The sequence below is a fragment of the Apis dorsata genome, unplaced genomic scaffold (assembly GCF_000469605.1).
Source record: "Apis dorsata unplaced genomic scaffold, Apis dorsata 1.3 scaffold_247, whole genome shotgun sequence".
NCBI lineage: Eukaryota > Metazoa > Arthropoda > Insecta > Hymenoptera > Apidae > Apis > Apis dorsata.
In genome coordinates, this window is record NW_006263526.1 from 272,892 (window position 1) to 295,965 (window position 23,074).

General features: G+C 33.8%; 1 protein-coding gene across 44 annotated transcripts in view; it reads left to right on the forward strand.

Moving 5' to 3' along the window:
• LOC102677929 (calcium/calmodulin-dependent protein kinase type II alpha chain) overlaps window positions 1-23,074 on the forward strand; it is a 140,815-nt gene that overhangs the window by 65,876 nt on the left and 51,865 nt on the right. For all 44 annotated transcript variants that reach the window (XM_006615913.2, XM_031510611.1, XM_006615914.2 and 41 more), the window contains 6 exons: window positions 9,676-9,730; window positions 11,390-11,528; window positions 12,613-12,715; window positions 15,902-16,080; window positions 16,457-16,579; window positions 16,677-16,760. In XM_006615913.2, coding sequence (XP_006615976.1) covers window positions 9,676-9,730; window positions 11,390-11,528; window positions 12,613-12,715; window positions 15,902-16,080; window positions 16,457-16,579; window positions 16,677-16,760 — 683 coding nt within the window. The remainder of the gene's footprint in view (window positions 1-9,675; window positions 9,731-11,389; window positions 11,529-12,612; window positions 12,716-15,901; window positions 16,081-16,456; window positions 16,580-16,676; window positions 16,761-23,074) is intronic.

The following is a 23,074-nucleotide window of genomic DNA, read 5'->3' on the forward strand; positions in this document are numbered from 1 at the left end:
TTTTAATCGAGTTTTAAGATAAGTGACAATTCAGAAAGTTTCAAAATATTCCATATATATATATATAATTCTTTGATAGAAATCTATTTACTATGTTCAAAATGCTAAGAGTTAAAAATATCTCGTCCAAGAAGAAAGGAAAGAAAGATTCATTTTATAAATCGACGAAAAAGAACGAAACGAAAGAGAGTCGACGAATCGGAAGTGGAAGAAGACAATTTGCATCTCGCGAGGCAATTACCTGAATATAACTCGATGTTCAGCAATTCTGGCTAATTAACCGTGCGATTCGTGCCTCCGCGAATAATTAACCGAAATAGAAACGTTTGCGACTATCTGTACAACCGTTCCACGATTCGCAAAGGATTTTATACGACGGAATCGTGTGTGATGATTATTACGCCTGTTTCGCCAATCTTCTCTTTGCACTGAACCCGTTTAAGCGCGATTATACGCCGTCTCGATTATCCACCCGAGTTGCATCAGCCATTATTCATGCGAGACGTAGTCGGCTCTCGAGGCTTCCTGTCTTTGGAAGGTTTCGATGGACAACTGCAACAAAAATTTCATTGGAAAAGAAAAAAAAAAAAAATCGTACGATTATTTTCCAACAAAAGAAAAATTTGATTCTTCCAAATTTAATATGTTCAGCAAAAAATTATTTATTATAAAATTAATTATCGAGATGTTCCAAAAAAAATTTCGATTATCTTTAAAATATCTTTTGAATGTTTGTTCACGAAAGAGGGTCGCGAGGGAAAGTAAAGTCTTCCTCGAAGATTGCAATTAAGTAACGCTGGCGCAAATAATATTTGTTGGGGGCATTACGCCACGATTTCAATTAATTTGAGTCCCGGAAGCGTGATCCCTCCCTTGGGAACAGTTCGATACCGGTTTTCTGGTTTACGTTATTGACCATTATCGTTCGCGTGCTACATGCGCTACCGCGATATTACCAGGAAATTAGACGAACAACGTGAACAACTAGTTTTCGTTAAACGATCTGATTTTAATACAGTTAATTCACGGGAAGGAACGGGGGCAGAATGATTTAATCCCTAGTTATTTCGCTCTATATATTTACGCGATACAATTTCGATATTTTAACTACATTAACCATTAATTATACATCGTTTATCGATTTCGCAAATTTCGCAACTCTAAAAAAACGAGCAATCCAAATCAATTTTTCACTCCTAAAAAAATACACACACTGTTATTTTATCTCGTTAAAAAATACGTTTATATTTAATCCAATGGTAAAATTACTCGAAACTTAAATCTAATCTAACAATATCGAAATTAATCGCGTATTGATCAAACAATTTCACGATTCAAATTCACTTCTCCTCCTAATCACCCGCCACTGTTAATGACATTCGTGGAAAACGAAAATTTTCACGGTTTCCGCCTGTGTCCCATCGAACGGCGAAATTTAGCGGAACCGCACGTGCAACCGCGATTAGCACAATACCAACCTTGAACCGGCCCGGCTCTTCTAGTAGTATTACGACGAAACGCGGCCAAGATCTGGATGCCGGCCAATCGGTATCGTCGCCGCGGGGAAAATTTTCGGCTCGACGTGCCAAGTAAGGCTCGAAACGCAGCGGCATTTTTGCCGGATCGACGTTCAGGGAATTTCCCGGCACGTCTCGACGATGCAACCTCTCTTCGGGGAAGGGTGACGAGGAGCTTCTTCCCCCCTCTTTTTCCTTCTTCTTTTCTTTTTCGAAGAGACAGAGACAGAGAGAGGAGGGAGAGACAGAGATAGAGAGATCGAATAACCATTTGTTCTTCTAATTTTTATAAATAATTGGATTGAGAGAGTGAAGGGATGAATTATTTCGAAAGGAAGAAAAAATAAAATACTCGTAATGTTCTTTTTTCTTTTTCAGATTCGATAGTTCGAATAACTATTTGTTCTTAATTTTTATGAATAATCGGATTAAGAGAGTGAAGTTTTCTCTGATGCATCGATTATTTCGAAAAAAAAATTGATATATGGGATACGATAATATAGAAGATTCTTACGTTTGTAAACTTTTTCGAATCGATCACGATTTTGCTGATGATGCAACTTCTCTCGAGAAGAGGGAGCAGTTTTCATTATTTAAATAAGTTTATATCCCATACATCTTTGCAATAATTATTTTTTACGTAAATTTTTCTTTACAAAATTTCCAAATTCAAACGAGAAGAAGAGCAAATATTTCGTTTAATTTATAATTTCGACCGTCACGATTTCCATTTATCCGTCTCGACGATAAAAAGTCACAAAACTAAAAAACTAAAAATGATAAAATAAATAAAAAAAAAAAGTATTATTGTATCGAACATCTGTACATCTTCAAACACCCTTTCGCGATACGATTGGAAACAACGCGAGCGGAAGAAATAACGATGGAGAGGCGGATAAACGAAAAGGGTTAGAAAAAGAAGAAATTTCTCTGGTATTCGTACCAATTTATGTTTTTATTAATCGATCGAACGTCTGCTCGTGCAAGCGAAACTAACAATTGTTAGCGCTCGACACATTGACGACGAAACGGTCGAGCAGGTATCACACCCGTTCTTTTATTCGTTTGTAAACCAATTTCATTGATCACCCCCTCCCCTGTCGCCAATCTTTTCCACGGTGCACGTGCGCACACCGGTCAGTGGATACAATCGAAAACTATTCCCGTTGCAGGAACGCGGTTCCATTCACGGGATAATCATTTGCTTTGACGCGAGAAATGGCGTACGGCTTTGCATGCCGAAAAAATTGAACGATTTTCATTTTTTTTTTTTTTCCTCCCCTCTTCCTTCCTTTCCTTTCTCTATCCTCCCTCTTTTTTCGTTCAATAATTCTTCGTTCGTTAATTCAAAAGGAAAGGTCGTGAATCAGATCAAAGGTAATATTAATAGATTAAATTTTTATTTTATTTTACATGGAAAATAGGATTTTTATGAATTTTTTTTTTTTTTAAGGAAAAGTGAAACGGGTTAAGGAGGGTGAAGGTAGAAATTAGAAGAGGGTAGGTGTAATTTTTCTATTGTAATTTATATAGAAATTTAGATTTTTATTTTTTTTATCGAGATCGTTCTTTAAATGAAAATCAAAATAAAATTCGTAAGCTTGAATATTCATTGGATGTTTCTATGCAACAAGATTCTTTCAAAGAATTTTTTTACTTATACTTTTTTACGACGTTCTCGCGATACATGATCCCCTCCTGCCGCATTTGTCGTAATTAGCATTCATTAGATCAACCTCTACTGAATATTTATCGCAGAATTGTCGCATTGCGGTCAATCAATATGTATACATTTGAACAAATCTAATTTGTATTTTTATGATTGTATCAGCAGATCCTGAAAACCTTCGTTCGTTCCTCCAGTTTTTCTTTTTTTGAAAATAATATCAAATTTTAAATTTAACAAGAAAGTAAAGAGAGGGAAAGAACGAAGTTTCATGGAATCAACTCATTCTATCCTAGAATAGTATTCCAAACTAATTTCTAAAGGGCCACAATAATTATTTACTATTATTATAAAATGTTTACTTTTCCAGATAAAATTACAATTCGAGATTAAAATAATACCAAAAACTTTATCTATACGAATATTTCTACGATTGCACACGAGAAGTTTCGCGACAGAGAATATAATTTCGTGAAATATTTATTACATACAAATTTCTAACAACAAATTCTCTTCTTCCTTTTTCTATCGACGTTAAAAGGAAAATATTATAATTACAAAATCTTAAAGAAAATTAAAAAATAAAAAATAATTTTTTATCCCGATCACACACACACACATACTCACGCGATCGTGAATCTCTCGAAAGTGTAGCGGAAAGTGTAGATCAATACTCGACGTGCCTCCTTCGTATCTCGACGATCTCTTTTTTTTCGCAGCCAATTTTCCTCCTCACGTTGACGGATCGAGCCTCTCCGTCAAATCGCGAACTAGCTACGATCTACTTTAGAAATTGATATATATCGCGAAGAAATCTCTTCTGGAAAGTTAAACCTTTCGAAAGGAACGATCCTCTCCGGATTTTGAAGAAATTTTCATTCGTGACGCGTCAAATTAATATTTCTTATTCGGAACGATGGATCGATCTCCACGAAATTATACAACAAATTGCAAACTACAAACTATTTGCTGATTAATATTTAACAAGTCAGAATCAATCGTAATTTGAACGAATTGCGATATAGAATCAATAAAATTATCGTATAGAATTATTATTAATTTTTCCAACAAACATTTAGCAAAACTATCATAATTCGACCGAGCTTCTCGTCTCACCATCGTTCGTTTATATATACTAATTCATTCTAACTAACAAAATTCTCAACATTTAATCATTATCAAAAAGCCATGATAATTCAAACGAACCCTCCCCCCATCTCTCGACAGAATTATATTACTAAACTCTTTCAACAAACTATTGTTCGTTTATATCATATTTAATTTTAAACAAAACTACACTATCCTACTTTAACCAACAAAATTTTCAACACTTTATCATTACATCATAATAATAATAAAGCCATGATAATTCAAACGAACCCCCTTCCCCCATCTCTCGACAGAATTACATTACTAAACTCTTTCAACAAACCATCGTTTATATAATATTTAATTTTAAACAAAACTATATTATCCAAAACTCTACTCTAACCAACAAAATTTTTTCAACACTTTATCATTGCCAAAAAGCCATGATATTTCAAACGAACTCTTTCTTCATCTCTCGACAGAATTACATTACTAAACTCTTTTAATAAACTATCGTTCGTTTATATCATATTTAATTTTAAACAAAACTACACTATTCTATTCTAACCAACAAAATTTTCAACATTTTATCATTACATCATAAAAAGTCATGATAATTCAAACGAACCCCTTCCCCCATCTCTCGAGAGAATTACTAAACTCTTCCAACAAATTATTGTTCGTTTATATCATATTTAATTTTAAACAAAACTATATTATCCAAAACTCTACTCTAACTCCAACAAAATTTTCAACACTTTATCATTACCAAAAAACCATGATAATTTCAACGAATCCTTCCCCCATCTCTCGACAGAATTAATTCTTCCAAAAAACTCGTCGACATTTAGCATAGCAAAACTACACGATTACGAGAAAATCACCGCAACTCAATCTTTCAATATTATTATAATCACCGATATATTTTCAACGTTGGAAAAATTCCATTTCCCATTCGATATTTCGTGGATCGATCGTCGAATAGGATAGGGGGGAGGGGAACAGGTGTAAGAGGTGGCTGGAACGAATTAGAAGGCGATATCCCGCTGACAAAAGCCACGAGGGAGGAAAGGAAAGGGTGAGGTTCGTTAAATCGAGTCGATTCCATAATTCATAAAGGCTGGGTTTCTTTTATTCATCGTACGGCTCTATCCATCGGGTGGATGTGACCGATGCGAATTACCCAACCCCGTCCTCTTTCCATCATGGCGCGCAACCGGCTTACGTCCATTCCAGTCAACAAGTGATACCTATCGATCCTCCTTCTTCCTTGTCTCTTTTGCTGCCACCTCGATTCATGTTTCTTCTTCCTCTTTTTCTCCTCTCTCCCTCGATTCGTCTTCTCGAGACCACGATTTCCTCCATTTCTCTTCCTTCCAATCCTCGACCAAGTTATATGCATCCACGTATTTCTTTTCTCTCTCTATCTCTCTTCTTTTTCCTTTTCGATGGTTGATACGCGTTTCATACGCTACGCGTTGAAATTTTTCTGTTGCATTCTGCTGCGAATTCGTGGCGTTCTTGGGATTTAAGATGTGGGGAAGGGAACATAAATTCGAATAAAAATTCTCTTTGTTTCTGTTGAAACAGCAAGTTTCTTGTGTATTGTCCTCGTTAGATGATAGATTCGTAAATTTTAATAAATAAAATAATTTATAATAATAAAATAATAAAATAATTTATCGAAAATTGTACTCTGTCTCGTATTTCTATACGTTTAATTTTGTCTAAATTTGAGGAAGAAAAAGTAAGAAATTTCGCTATCTCGAGAATTTTCTAATTCGAAAAAATAAAAGAATTATCTCGTGTCTATTTCTATTTTATTAAAAATTATGATGAGATATTTTTTAGAGAATTTTTTTTCTTAAAAAGAAACGGAAATGGCGAGATTATTTTTCGAAAAATGTTTGCTCACCGCGAAAGATCAACGCGAAACTCGTGAATTCGAAATTAAGGGAGGGATATTTGACCTTTCATGGGTCGGCAGACGAGAGATAATCGATAATTTCATAAATCTTGGACGAGGGAGGCGTGACATTTCGGTGGAAATTTAATGGCAAAGGCTGAAGGAAAGTTCAACTGCGTCACGAGATCGCGAAAACGCGTAGATTCGGGGCACGATGCGTCCATGTGCGGCTTCTCGGATCGATATTTGCCACTATTATTTCCTTCCATTTGTCTCAAGTTTATTAGATTTTCGAACTGCCAGAAATTTTAATAACTTCGATCTATAAATTTTCGATAAGAATACACGAATTACAAAATTTATCGTAGAAAATCTAATACTCGAAAACTCTACTACTAAAACTCTACTACTAAAAAATTCTACTACTAAAATTCTACTACTACTACGTATATAAAAATCTATCGATAGAAAATACAGAGGGATAATACAAAGATTCGCGATTCTGGAGAAAATTGCGTCTAAATGTTTTCAATTCCTAATAAAAATACATAGAAACATCGCATTAAAATCCCATTAAAATCCACTTCTATCCGAACGAGAGAATACAAAATTTTTTCTATATTAAAAAAACTGCAATTTCTTTTCAATTCATCGTTGTACTAACGAATGTACTAAGATCGAATTTGTCGCGAAAGAAAATTAAATTGAATTAAATTAAATTCGAAAAAAAAAAAATAAAATAAAATAAATAAATTCCACAATTTTTTCCCTTTCGATTTCGTTCACGAAAGAATCCATCGAAACTCTCTTTTCGAATTCCTCGACAAAGTTTACCTAACGACAACCGATAGTTCTTGTCAGTCGTAGAAAAATTATCTCGATTCGAAACCATCACCACCATCCTTCCTCGTCGATAAAAATTCCCATAATAACGTTTTCAACATCCTTCTTCGATCTTGATCCTTATTGGAATCGGTGGAGGATATCAAAGAAGATAGGCTTCTCTTATTCTCTCCCCCCCAATCGCTTCGAGGATCATTCGAAAGGTGGTGAGAGGGTGGTGTCTTCTTCCCTCTTCCTCGATATCTCTTCCATTTTCATTAAATTCTGCCCGCTTTCCGACACGGTGTCGAGCCGTGCGTGACAACCGAGATCTCTTTTCGTACACGAAAGGTGTAAAAAGGTGTTCGAATCTCGACCACGAATCTCGAAATTACCTCTCCGGAATTTTTTGGGAACGAGAAATTTTTTTTCTTCTTGCGAGTTTTTTTTTTTTTTAAAAAAAAGTACAACGAATTTCGTTTTACGACACTTGTGAAACGAGTATTCCATCTTAATTATGTAATTGAATTGATTTCGAAAAGGAATATTTGCGAATTTTGTAATAGAAATTTGTTTATAATTTTTTTTTGAATTTTTATAGAAAAATTATAAACAATATTGTGTAATATCGTTGCATCTGATACTCGTTTCTTCTCGTAACGCGTTTTTTATTTATAATTTTCGCAATAGCCACGATAATTAATTTATAATTATTTAAAAATTAAATAATTTATTAAATAATTCGATAATACGACTTACTTTCGCGACGAGGAGAGAAAAACACGTCCGTTCCGCTCGGTGTTTGGAATACGACTCCGTACGAAATCGATATTTTGATTATCAATGTCGACCGTTTGTTGTCGTTTCCTTTTGCCTCGACTCGTAATAACATTAATACTTACATTTAAATTTAATATTCACACGCGAATTTAAAATTATCGAAATTAAAAGTATCCTACAATTTTTTACGATCGAGTAAAAAAATCAACATCGATTTTACGAAACCCACGCAATTTTTAATAATTATAATTGTAAAAAAAAACGAAAAAAAAAAACAAAAAAAAATCGAATTCGACCGATTCTCGTCGATCCTCGATAATTTTTTCTATTTTTTAAACATCACGTCGAAATCCATTTTCCAATTTTCACGATAGGAAAAATATTTATCGAGTCTTATATTTTTATATCGTGCAAAATCTAATATAGAAAAATGAAGAATCGCATATACGTTTTTTTATTGTATAAAAAATTATTAAATAAATAAATTATTATTAAATAAATAATCGTTGTGTGGTTAATGTAGTAAATAGAGATACGTTTGATATTTTTGATGGAAGATTGCATTTCGTCGAAGACGAAACGCGCAACACTTTCCGAAAATTTCCAACTTCCGTCAACACTGGTGCGATCGTTTGTTTGCGTTTCGAACCAGCGTCATAAACAGTCCGTGGCGCATCCCATACGGCGCCAACTTTTTCGCTCGATCTTCGCTCTTCGTTATTTATAGGGAAGTTGACCCCAACCATTCGGCCAGTTACTATTTATTACACTCGGTTTAACGAGCGTAATACGCGATACTCGATACTTCGTCGATCGCGATCCATCTTCGATTCGCGCGCGGATCTTTAAGATCTCAGTTTTCAACGATTCGAAATGGATTTTCCAACGGATGGAAATGGGGCGCGAAAAATTTATCGCGCGATTTCCATTTATTTTCACATCGTAAGGAATTATTTGCTCGTGTCGCATTTTCGAAATATATAGATCTCCTTCCGAAAATTTCCAATACACGCGGATTTTTCTTCTTGACCATCTTCTCCAATTTCGAATTATTTTAAGGATATCTTCGATTCGATTTGAGCTATGAATTGTAAAAATATATACACATATTATATTCACATATTATAAAGTTTCCAAGTTTCAATTTTCGAAATTAATTTCATATTGAAATTTTTACATTTCTAAAAGATGATTACATTTCAATATGGTAAATTTCTAGAAAGAATATCCATATTATTTAGATATTTCGAAGTCAAAATCATAACTCTTCTTGAAATTAAAAGAATTTTTAATTCTCCAAAAATTTCGAAATTAAACCTCTAAAATTCCTTAAAATTCATATCGATTCTGAACTTCAATTTCTCTCGTTTTCCGCGACAAAGAAAACAGGCTGAAAGGAAATCGCTTTCAGAGTTTCACCATGGACACCAATACCGTTTTAATTGATCCCCCCTCCCCAAGTAACGTTTCACGCTTGGAGACGTCGATTTTCGCTTGCGCCAGGCCTCACTTGACATTAATTAAGGCCGATTCCACCACACGATCGGACCATTGGTTTGTATCGCGAGGAGGAATGTCTCTTCGTTGACCCTAATGAACGTCGTGATCGAGTAAACGGATGCAAATGATACTCGCCTCGCGCATCGATCGCGTATCGCCCCTCCGAATATCCAACCCTTCCATCCTCCCTTCCCTCGAATCCTCACGAATTCTCCGTGTAAAACGTTTACGAAACCGCGCTTCTTTCGTTAGAGAGAAGAGTTGGAATTTCGAAATTTCTCTTGAACGAATGATTAGAATATTAATGTAAAATACGTCGAAATTACAAAATTATATTATCGATGATTCGATGATCTTAGAAAAATTCATGGTTTTTGTCTTCGTTTCTGTTACAGTGAGATTACACGACAGCATACAGGAGGAGAACTATCATTACCTCGTTTTTGACCTGTAAGTAAAATTTGGAAATATTAATTATTGCACAGAAAAAAGAATTATTATATAAATTTATATATAATCAATTAATCAGGTCTGTGGAATATTGAATTTCGTATTTAGTGATATTTTTATATAAAAAAAGAAAAGTTTAAAATTTGAAAATGAAATATGATATTGAAGAGCACGTATATGGATACCTTTTTCCAAATATTTCGATCAAATATTCTATCGAGAATTATTATTTATTAAAGATTTTCATATCATCGCTTGTTTCTTTTCTTTAACATTTTATATTATATTGTTTATTACTTGAAATCATTCTAATACAAGTTTTTTTTAATAAATAATCTTTCTTCTCGCTCTTCAAGAATTTTTCGCCCGAATTAAAAGTAATTATTAACCGATTTTTATTAACAAAATTCTGTATGATTATACATTCGAGGGAGCAAAGTTACATCAACGTCTTCATATTCCCCTCCCTTTCTTCCCTCTTTCTCGCGATTCTGCCCGATAATTGTTAATTTGTCCCAGTCATCCGGCCAATTATTCGAACAGTCCCCCATCGTGAATTTAAATCAGTCTTGATTTGCATATTAATGAGCTCGCATGGTCGCGAGGTATCGATGTCCCATCGTGGAAAGTATCACCGTTTTATAGGGCGTTTAATTGCAACCTCGATTGATATTCAATTACTCGAGAATCCTTCAATTTTTCATTCCTCTTTAAATTAAATATCTAATATCACGATTAAATTTCCATTCACAAATTCTCTATTTCTCAAAATTCATTTTCAACAAAACTTTCAAGATCTTTCGTATATCATTCTCCCCCAATTTATCCACCTCCAATTTTTTCTAAAAATTTCTTCTCCAAAAAAAAAAAAAAAAAGATTAATTGCAACCTCGATTGATATTCAATTACTCGAGAATCCTTCAATTTTTCATTCCTCTTTAAATTAAATATCTAATATCACGATTAAATTTCCATTCACAAATTCTCTATTTCTCAAAATTCATTTTCAACAAAAATTTCAAGATCTTTCGTATATCATTCTCCCCCAATTTATCCATCTCCAATTTTTTCTAAAAATTTCTTCTCCAAAAAAAAAAAAAAAAGATTAATTGCAACCTCGATTGATATTCAATTACTCGAGAATCCTTCAATTTTTCATTCCTCTTTAAGTTAAATATCTAATATCACGATTAAATTTCCATCCACAAATTCTCTATTTCTCAAAATTCATTTTCAACAAAAATTTCAAGATCTTTCGTATATCATTCCCCCCCAATTTATCCATCTCCAATTTTTTCTAAACATTTCTTCTCCAAAAAAAAAAAAAAAAGATTAATTGCAACCTCGATTGATATTCAATTACTCGAGAATCCTTCAATTTTTCATTCCTCTTTAAATTAAATATCTAATATCACGATTAAATTTCCATCCACAAATTCTCTATTTCTCAAAATTCATTTTCAACAAAAATTTCAAGATCTTTCGTATATCGTTTAATCATCCTCCCCCAATTTATCCATCTCCAATTTTTTCTCCTTTTCTAAAAATTTCTTCTCCAAAAAAAAAAAAAAAAAAGATTAAGAAAGAAAACGTTTTGCGAATTCCTCTCGAAGAAAATTCGTCTCGAAAATCGTCTCAAACGATTTCCTTGATTTCCAGCGTGACCGGCGGCGAACTGTTCGAGGATATCGTGGCGCGAGAATTCTACAGCGAAGCGGACGCGTCTCACTGTATCCAACAAATCCTGGAAAGCGTACACCACTGCCACCACAATGGAGTTGTGCACAGGGACCTGAAAGTACGTAGAGAAACGAATGTTACACGGATGAACTAGAGAGCGCCATGCTTGAGAGGGTCCAGTACACCGGGAACGCAAAGGTTCAGTGTGTTTAACCGAACATTTTCAGATAAACGTTTAGGGATCGTTGATCGAATGGAACGAGGGGGTTAAAAAAATAAAAAAAAAAAGAAAAGAAAAAAATTAAAGGAAGGTAAAAGAAATGTAATGGATAGGGAAATGTTCCGAGTCTTCTTGTTCTTTTTTTTTTTTTTTTCACATTAATATAATAATCTTCGTTTGAATTATTATTCGACGAACATTGGGCAACAAATTTTCGACCAAATGCAAAGATATACTTTGAAAGTATATTCATCACTTTTTTTTTTTAAATAGTCTATTACAAGAATTATTATTTTAAAAAATATTGTTATAAGAAATTGTTGCATTTCGTGTTTTGTTATATTACAATCGAGACTACGAAATTTAACATTTGATATTATCGCGTATATATTCGTAATAATTGAATGCACAACAATTTATCTCGTGGCCGAAAATTTTATGCCAATTAATATTTCTTCCAAAAAAAAAAAAAAAAAAAAAAAAAGAAAAAATTCATCGCTCGAGCTTTTTAAAATTTCGCGCCAAATCAGTCCCCACCACCTCTTCTTAAAAATAAAATTCGACGCGTGGAAAATTTTCTCGCAAACGAATGACAAATTTCCTAAAGCGTAAAAAAATTTGAGATCGTGGGAATAAGATTAATTCGACCGAGAGACGAAAGGGAAGGAAACGAGAAAGAAACGAGAGAAAAAAAAAAAAAAAAAAAAAAAAGAAACGCGAAAACCCGGCCGTACGAAAAGTGGCGTTTCGTTTGGAAACGAAAAGAGACGATTTTCGAAAAAAAAAAAAAAAAAAAAAAAAAAAAACAGAGTGAAAAGCAGCGCAGCGTAGAAGGTAGAGCCGCAATGTGTGTCAAGCATGCACGTATATATCTCCTGTTGGTGGATCAACCTACAGCATGGCCGCGTAAAAATGCAGGACAACGGCAACGGTTTGTCGGAAGAGTGAGCAGGAATGTCGACGAGTCTGCTTCCTGTTGCAGCCCGAAAATTTACTCCTCGCAAGTAAGGCGAAGGGCGCGGCTGTGAAATTAGCGGACTTTGGATTGGCGATCGAGGTGCAGGGTGAAGCGCAGGCATGGTTCGGTAAGTAACCCTTTTTCCAATTTCGACCACGACAGAGATTCGAACGTGGCATTAATATTATTACGCGCGAAAATTGTGAAAATTGGAAAATGGATTTCCTTCCGTGATGCTTAAAAAATTGAAAAGATCGTCGAGGATCAATGAAAATCGATCGAATTCGATTTTTTGTTTTTTTTTTACAATTTTTATACAATCGTAAGTAAAAATTGCGTGGATTTGGTAAAAATCGATGTTGATTTTTTTACTCGATCGTAAAAAATTGTAGGATAATTTTAATTTCGATAATTTTAAATTCGCGTGTGAATATTAAATTTAAATGTATGTAGTATTAATGTTATTACGAGTCGAGGCAAAAGGAAACGACAACAAACGGTCGAGATTAATAATCAAAATATCGATTTCGTACGGAGTCGTATTCCAAACACCGAGCGGAACGGACGTGTTTCCGTCTCCTCGTCGCGAAAGTAAGTCGTATTATCGTTTAATAAATTGATTTTGTATAAACATAATTATAAATTAATTATATAGTGACCATTGAGAATATTTTAAATAAAAAACGCGTTACGAGAAGGAAGGAGTACAGATACAACGATATTATATAAGCATAATATTATTTATAATTTGCAAATATCGTTTTTCGAAATCGATTTAGATATATTATTATTTTTCTTCCTCTTCCCTTCTTTCGAGAAATGGAATAGATTCGTAGAGAGAATAAATTCCACTATAATTTTTTCCCCCATTTCGAAAAATATCGATGATTTGAAGTTTTCTGAGGAAGTATATAAGAAATATTCAAATATTCTTCTTCCTTTTTATTTTACGATATTTTTTGCGGTATTGCTTTAAAAAATTCAATTTCTTCAGATCAAGTGTTTCACGCGAACCGCATTTTAGATAAGATTGAATTTTTCAAGAATTTTTCTCTCCAGAAAGAGATATCTTTCTCTTTCTCTCCTTTGAAAATTTTTTATTTCTTGATACGATGAATCCATTTCGATTCATGCCACGAGCTCGATAATCTATGTCAAATAGCGTCGGAATAAAAAAAAAAAAAAGAGCAAAAAGTGATAGAAAACCTGGGTTACAGGTCGACGAATCGCCAAGGACTCGGTTTATTTAGAATCCGTTTGCATTTCCGCAATGACGTGAACACAAGTTTTCCAGAAATAAAATTTCTTCCCTCCCTGTTTATCTCCTATCCCTCTTTTTTCGCTTTAACTGTGTTGCTCGCTCGAATTCGACGTCTCCCTTCATTTTCCCGATTCCCTTTTTCCCGTGTCGAACGCTAAAAAGAGGAACGAGTGTCAACTGAGTGCAATCATTTATGTAGGATGTCCCAAAAAAATACAGAAACTTCAATAGAAATTGTCGAGATGATTTCCAACCAAATTGCAAAAAATTTTCGTTTCAACTTCATCACATGTACAATTCTGTTCACACAGATAGAACGACAATTGATAAGATATATAATATTATATAATATTATATATAATATTTTCCTCGATTCGACAATCCCTTTATATTTCGATATTTGTTCGAACTCGATCGCATCACGTATCCAACACTACCTTTAATTAATCCCATTAATAACTTAACCAAATCGAAACCAAAAATTTTATTTTCGAAAGGGGAGGGGGGGAAGGGGAAATTATTGCTCGAAATCACCTCGATTTCCACAATTTTCCTTTCCACATTTATGGAACACCGCGTCACGCCTTCCTCGACCGGGTGTTCTCGTTTGTTTTTACTTTGCTTGGAAAGTAGGAAGTCCTCCCTCCCTCTCCCCTCGTACTATTGGAAAAGTTTCCGCGTTTTCGCAGGCAAAATAGATTCCCCTCTCCCCACCCCACTTGGGAGATTTTCTGTATTGTGTTTGCGGTCAAAGAACCGTACCACGGCCCGGATCAAACCGGAAAATTCTGCGCTCCCTTTGCCCTCTGAGATTCCTCCATATTGTTCGGGAGATTGAATGTTGTTTTCCACGGATCTAACAATCGAGGTCGGATCGAGACGATGCGCGGTTGGAATAGTCTTCTCGCGTGTTTTGTGCGGGATTTTGTTTCGAAAAAAAGAAGGAAAATTGAAAAATAGAGAATTGTTCGAAAGTACGAGTGTGAAAATATGTATTCGAACGTACGCATTTTCGTTTGTCGATAGTTTTTTGTTAAATAATTTTTTGGATTCTTTTTTCGTATTTGTAATCTTTGATGATAACGATTCGAGAAATATATCTTTAAGTTTTTACTTAAAGATATGAATAAAAAAGAAAACAGTTAAAAGGTAATTTAATTCTTCGTTGATTGAATTTTTCCTCCTCGTACTCGATACGTGGAATTTAAAATAATATTTGGAAAGAGACGAGGGGGTAAAAAGTTATATTTTTCTCTTGATAAATATATCGGGGAATATATCAACGAATCGAAATGATTTTGATGTCCGAGAATCTGTGAAACAATCTCCTTTTCATCCTCGACTCGTCTATCAGTTTGAAACTAGCTGATGTTCGTTTCCGTTCTCGACAGCTCGAAATTCCCTCGACATTCTGATTTGGCTGTGGTTTCCGCATCATACGCGGGAAATTCGAAACTTGGATCGTAGAAAGTTCCAAGACTTAGTAATGGCCGACTCTGTGTGAGCCATAGTAGAAAATATAGTTAGCAACGAGATTAGCTTCGATTTTCTCTATTCTCGGGAAATTACCATCGATTTTCTTCGTTGCGAACCGAAATTTCCTCGTCTCAAACTTTTCTGTTCTTTTTAGAATTTTTTTTCTTCTTCAAAGTGCATCCAATATCGTCAACAGTTAAGAAAAAAATATCGTTTCCTTCGTTTAAACGAAATTTTTTTTTTTAATCTCAGGGATAAAATATTCCAATCGCTGAATCGTGGTACAATTTGTATTTGTATAAAAAATATTTATAAAGTATTCACCAGTCCGTTATTTTCGAAATTATTTCGCTAAAATTTCGCGCAATATTCTCTTAAAATATTGTGAATACGATATTTAAATTTCTTACAATGTAAATCTGTAAAATAAAATATTTTATCCCACGAAAATTGCACTTTTATCAATTATTGTTGTAGAAAGAAAGAATTAAGAAAATTCTGCATTCCATCTAATATTTGAACGAAAAAATATACGTATTCCGTGGAGAGTGACCTCTGATAATCTCGTATAAAAAGGTTTCGCTGGGACGCCCGGTTACCTCAGCCCGGAAGTCCTCAAGAAAGAGCCATACGGCAAGCCAGTCGACATCTGGGCGTGCGGTGTCATTCTTTACATCCTTCTGGTCGGTTATCCGCCATTCTGGGACGAGGATCAGCATCGATTGTACGCGCAGATCAAGGCCGGATCGTACGACGTAAGAATCAGTTGCCTCTATCGACTCGATTCCCCAAGAAATCTTCCTTCGATTCGATTGCGATCGACTTTTTATATCGTTCAATTTTTTTTTTTTTTTTTTTTTTGAAAAATTTCTCTCCATTCTCGCTGCGGATTTGAAAGAAAATTTTTCTTCCTGTTGTTTAATTGTACAAATACAATATTATTTCAGAATTATAATAAATCGAGTGTATAACAAGTTATTTATGGATCGATCGAAATTATCAGTGATTTAACTTAATTCGAATAAAATTATATTAATAAATTAAATAAATAAAATAAATTAATTTCGCATTTCGATCGATCGACTTTTACATCGACTTTTGACGAATCATTCGTTTAATTTATTGGCGCAGTATCCAAGCCCAGAATGGGACACCGTCACGCCGGAAGCCAAGAACCTAATCAATCAGATGCTGACGGTGAACCCAAGCAAAAGGATCACCGCCAGCGAGGCATTGAAGCACCCATGGATCTGCGTAAGTGAAATCAATCTCGTGAAACTATCTATATATCGCTTGAAAAACGTCTTCGATGATTAACGTAACAATTTTTCTTCTTCTTATTGTGTTACAGCAACGTGAACGTGTCGCGTCCGTTGTCCACAGACAAGAGACTGTGGATTGCTTGAAGAAATTCAACGCAAGGCGCAAATTAAAAGTAAGTATTAGATTTTCATTCCTCTTTATAAATAAACTCTTTTCAAGTCTTTTTAGATTCGAGAATTAGCATTCTTTTACTCGTACTCGTATCATTTTATTCTTTGCCTTAAGATGTTATTGATAATCATATAATAAAATATTAGTTATTGTTAGATAATAAAATATTAGTTATTAATTTTTACGTAGATAAAATATTCAATTAACATAAGGAAAATATGTCAAATTGTATAAAAAAAGCATGCTAAATTATATGCTTTATATTATATATTTATATTTTATATCATTATAACAAATTGTTGCATTTACAATTGTAAAGTGACAAATGAAACTTTGACTTTTCATGTAAAAAAAAACGTGAGAAAAAATTAAAAATTTTATCATCAAAATCCATTTAAAAAATAGAGGAAAACATGCCATTGAAATCGCTTTTTGTTTTATCCCGATATCTCAATTCGTTGTCGAGATATAAGGATTCAAAGCGGTCATACGTTTACAAAAATAATGAATGAGTCCGCGACCCACTGACCTACATTTTTTTCCTGGAAATGCGTACTAAGCACCTTTCCAAGAATCGCGTCTGTCGCTCGTCTGGAGTTGGGATAGGTCAGTGAGGCGAAGTGCGAGCGAGAGATCCGAATAAGAAACAAGGATAGAAATAGTAAACGATTAAAAATTACGTTTCTCTTTACACGACGATATCTCGGGAACCGGAAGTCGTATCGGGATAAACGAAAATGCGTTTTAAAGGGGAAGATTCCCCGCTTCTAACCATCGTTCACTCGTCCACCGGAAGTTACTATCTTCGGAGTTATAGAGGTTCAAAGTTTTCCTAATTTTAATAGAGTTTAAGGTAAAGGATTAAAAATTACATTTTCTTTATGCGATGATATTTCGGGAACCGGAAGTCGTATCGAGATAAACAAAAAAGCGTTTTAAAGAGGAAGGTTCCCCGCTTCTAACGATCGTTCACTCGTCCACCGGAAGTCACTATCTTCGAAGTTATAGCGGTTCAAAGTTTTCCTAATTTTAATCGAGTTTAATCGAATTCTAAAGTAAATTACGCTATAAATAACGTTTATTAGAAAGAGAATTGATATAAAAAATTCTTCTTAATTCAAAATAATTTCACCTTCTTTCTTTTCCTTTCGAACAACCTCCAGTTTTTCAAAAAATTAATAAAATCCAATCGAAAACGTATATATATATAAACGTATATTTATAACGTAATAAAATTTACGCTTAAAATTTTCTCTTTTCGAGATATTTGAAAAGAATGAAAATATAAAACAACCGATCAATTCACATTTCCAATTTCTATCCAGTAGCACGAATAAAACGATAATATTACAGGGGGCTGTGTCCACGAAGGAGCAGTAATTAGAGGGTGGAATACGGTGTCGCGAGTTTCTCGATTAACAACGGAAATTCCGCCGGGCAACGTGTTGTAGCGGAACTCCGGTTAACTAGTTACACGCAAGTTTCGATTCGAGACGTCGAGTGTTAAGGTGCGCCAGCCCGTTAAATGATCTATAGTCGCTATGGGCCTCTGTCAAGATAAACCGATGTTTAGCGTTTAACCATCGGCTCCCATTTATACCTTGTGTAGAACTACGTGGCGAACTGGTCAGAGGAAACTCGAAATTGAGTTCGCTTTGTCTTCCACCTTACGTCACCATTTTCCTCATGATCCTATCTTCCTATCTATCAACAAACACTCGTACGTATTTTTTTCTTGTTTTAAATTTGAATCGTGCGCGTGATTATTATTCGTTGAAAAATTACCCAATAACTTCGATATTTAAAAAAAATCATTCAATCGTTTTACGCTTTTCAAAAGAAAAAAAAAAAAGATTATTATTTCAAATCTATTTCAAAATCTACTAAAATCTAAGTTTCGCAGATATATAAAAAGCGTACAATAAAATCCTTATTTCTGATAATTATTCACCGATAATAATAATAATATTCCACACAAAAATTTATTTCACTTTTAAACGGGGAAAAAAAGAAAATCGGAATCGGTTTTTATATTTTTTAATCAACATTCGAAAATCTCGTTTCACATCTCGCCCTTTCAAAACACTTTGGCGATAACGAAACGCGTGAATTGGAAATGGCATAGGCCCCTTCTTCGATTGGGAATTGGTGGATTTCCTACTCCCCTACCTAAAGTCTCTTGGTCGACTATCGCGATTCCAACTGTTGCGAGCAGTGCCGCTCGAATTGTCGTTCGAATCGTGTGCGTTCGAATCAAGTGCGATATGGACGTTGCTGGCGGCAATCGCGTCGAATAAAAATGATATAGTTATTCGTTGAGTGGATCGTTGTGTGTACGGTGTCGAATGAATATTAATATCGGTGAAATTTTCTTTCACCTCGATGATCGCGTTTCTGACCTCGTGAAAAGGAGGCACGAAGTGTTTGAGTGTCGATTAAAACGTGATTTTTTTCTTTATTTTATTTTATTTATAGAGCTTGTAATTTTTTTTCGTTTGATTTTTTCTTTTTTCTTAATGTATATAAATAAGATAATGGTAATAATTGGCGTGGTAGTTTAGCAATTTAGTTGATCGAGGGAGCGGTCATTATTTTGTTATCTTTGTCATTAAATATTTTGTACCGTAGATAGATTTGCTCTTTTACGTTTTCATTATAATTTTATAATTCGTGTTTAATGAATTAATTTTTTATACGTTGAGAAAAATTGGAAGAGAATGAGATAATTCTATTTCATTTTTATTCTTCTTAAATTCTTAATCTCTGTCGATTATAAATTATTTTACTTATCTATCGTTACTTTTCACAAATAAAATAATTAAAAAAGGAGAATTAAAGGGAGGATTAATCAACTAATTCCAATTGTAGAAATTTAATACATCATTGTTATGCATAATTCGTTATATCATGGAAATAAATATTAAAATACGTTGCTTTTTACATTCAAAGTTTACATTTATTAAATTCGCATTCTCAAAGATTCCAAGTCATGTTAACCAAGAATCAAGCAACCAATTATTAATCCACCACGTATAAATAAAATCCCCTTGGAACCCTTTTTTTCGTTCGAAAATCTCGATCTTATCCGAAGAACGAACCATTCAATCACGCGATCGTTCCATTAAACCGAAACGCAATTAACGCTCGAATTTAATATTACATTTGGAAACGGACGAAAGTTTTTCGTGCGTTATTTCTTAGGTGATTCGTGACGGTGGTGGTTCAATTAAAGGAACGCGTTTCCCTCGATGGCATTAATAACGATTTCGTGACCGGTTGTTCGACGAGAGAGTAATCACGTTTAATGAAATCGTTGGTTGGGCGACTTGGTGATTAGGATATTGGAAATTAGAGGAGGGTTATTGATGCTATTTCTTTGCTTAGGATAATTAAGTAATGGTATAACGAAAGGTGGATCATTAATCGAGTTAATTTGAGAATTGGCAGTTAATTCTCTCTTTTTTAATTATTTTATTTGTTTAATTTAGGGAAGATCTTGTTATAATAACGTTGGAAATAATAATAATTGATTTAGATATTAGATATGGAAATATATTTAGTTCCCTAATTTATTTGGGATTATCTCCAATTCCATTCCAAGAGACGTTATTACCATTATTACCATTATTATCTTTCATGATCTTTCGTGCAAAATATAATGGAAATCGTGTATCGAGATTAAAAAATTATTGGAGTTGGAATTTTATCGAAGAGAGAAAGTGCGTCGAGAGTGTCAAATATGAAAGCATTGAAGAATAAATTCGGATTGTGCAGGCAAAAGGAAGCCACCGTTCCATTTGAGGTACGCATATCCTTTTACCAATCATTAATTCCGTTAATTAAAATTAAAAAAAAAAAAATTGAATCCTATTGGTGTTCAAATAGGACGTGACAAAAGTTCTTTGCAAGAAAATTTCAAAAATTGTTAAATAACTAATCGAATGGTTCGTTTTTAATTTTCTACGAAACAAGATCTTCAAACTTAAAACATTAAAGAAAGGGAACGGGGGATAGGAAAAGCCAAATTCTTGGCTTGAACAAGGATTATTAAACGACGAGTTTGTTCAATCGTCACGAGAACTGTCGAAGCTGGAACATAGTAATTCCATTCTATCTTCCCTCCCTCCACCTTCCCATTTTTCATCGCTGAAAAAGAAACACTCGAACTTGTAACCAATCCTCTGTCTTTTCTCCTTTCCTCACTTTTTCTTTTTGCTTAGATGTTAATGTAATTCACGTAGACGCGTAGTTTAGACTCTTCTAGAGATCAAAATAAACATAAAAACTTGTCTCAAGCTTATCTATTATACACGATCGAGGTTTATAACGACGCACTTTCCTTTGATAAATAAACCTCAACCGATATTTTTGTTTTTAGATCCTCGAAAGGTATATAATCTCTTGTTTTCCTTTGACGACGAAGAAGGGAATTTCTTTTAGAAGATTTTCACGCGTTAATTACGAGAGATCGATTTTTAATTCTACCACGGCGAAATTGTTACTCGGATTATGGTGTCGCGATGCAATCAAAGAGAAGAGTATTTTTCAGAGAAGAGTAAGAGTAATTCTCTTTCTGGATGGATTTCTCGATGAAAGGAAGAGATAAAATGGAGAAAATTTTTCCGTCTCCAGAAAATATTAATGTTTGCGGATGTTTCACGATTTTTTTTTTTTTGATAAGTTTTGAATTTTTTTTTTTTAACAGGAGTAAATATCATCGTTTCGAGAGAAATTGTTATTTCGAAATATCGATACGCAATACAGGCAGAAATGAAATTGGAAAAAATTTGAAATTCGTGGTTTTATTTGGATTTTCGAAGAATCGTCAGAATTCATGGATCGACAACATTTCGAGAAGAGTTAAATACGCTTCTGTAATTTAAATGTCACATTTGCTTTTCACTTTAACCGAAATAATTGGTTTACATAAAAGTTAATATAATTCTGTATACGTTATATTCACGGTTTCACGAATATTTTACAATTAATATCTTTTGTATCTCGCATCGGGGGAGAAATGTTAATTTAAACGAATGTATATACTTATTTCATCAAAAAAAAGAATCACAGAATACATTTATATACGTAGAGGAAAATAAAGCGTAAGTATAATTACATGGAAAATTTAATAGTTTCATACTTTAACATTTACGAATCTCGAATATTTCGTGAAGAACAATCTAGAATAAATACAATTTTCAATCAAAGATACAACGAATTGCAACAATTCGAAGCTTATTCATTTTTATCATAAAATATAAGAAGAAATAAAAGATAACGAGAAAAAATTTATTTTTTCGGAAATAAATTTGTCTCTAATTTTTTTTTCTTTTTTTCTTACGCAGAAAATTAATACTTGAAACGATCAATGCGAGGATTCGAGAATTATTTTCAACATAATATTTTCCATGTATATTATAATCCACTAAAATTAATCTCGAAGAAACGTAGTTTCGTTTCAACAACTATATACTTTTTGCTCGAAATGTACTCGATACTCGGAACAACGGCAGAAGAAATAAAAAAAAAAAAAGAAAAAGAATTCAACGCACATACGATATCACATCGCAACAGCGCTCCATCGAGTTAATCCGTGGAAATTGTTCCAATTAAACGAAGGAATTGATTCTCGTTTATCACACGCGCGGTCCGTAGCCTTACGATTTGTAAAGAAACGGCGCTGTGCATGAATATTTAATAGGGAAGATGGAGGAGGAGGAGGGAAGAGGGGGAGCCTCCATTACCAGAACCGTATTTTGATAATCGAAATTTAAATACACGCCGCGTGCGTGTTAACGAAAATAGAAACGTGCCTTTAATCGAAATCGATTGTTCTGCGGGCAAATATTTGTCGTAAATATTTTCTGGATGCTCGACCGATAACGTCGGACGCGATGTATCGACTCTTATTAGCGATGTTTGCTTTACCTCATTCGTATTTGCCGCCAATTCTACGCGTATCCGTTTTCGAGAAGGAATTCGTCCCTTCGTTGTAATTTTAATCTAATTTTGTTATTTTGTTTATGTTGTTTGATTCGCAGGAATGAACGTATATTTAATTTTCATTATGGATTATAGATTTTGCGTTGATGCTCGTAAGATTTTTAAAGAATCGAATTTGCATGAATCTGCGAAATGAATTTATTTCTTTTTCCTGCAAGAGGAAGAACTTGTATAGGATAAATCATATTTCTTCATTGCTATTCGAATATGGCGAGGAATATAGTTGAAGGTCATTTACAATATCGTTCAAGGTCAATTGTTACGCATACGTGGATATCAATTCCTCAAAAAAAAAAAAAAAAAAAAAAAAAA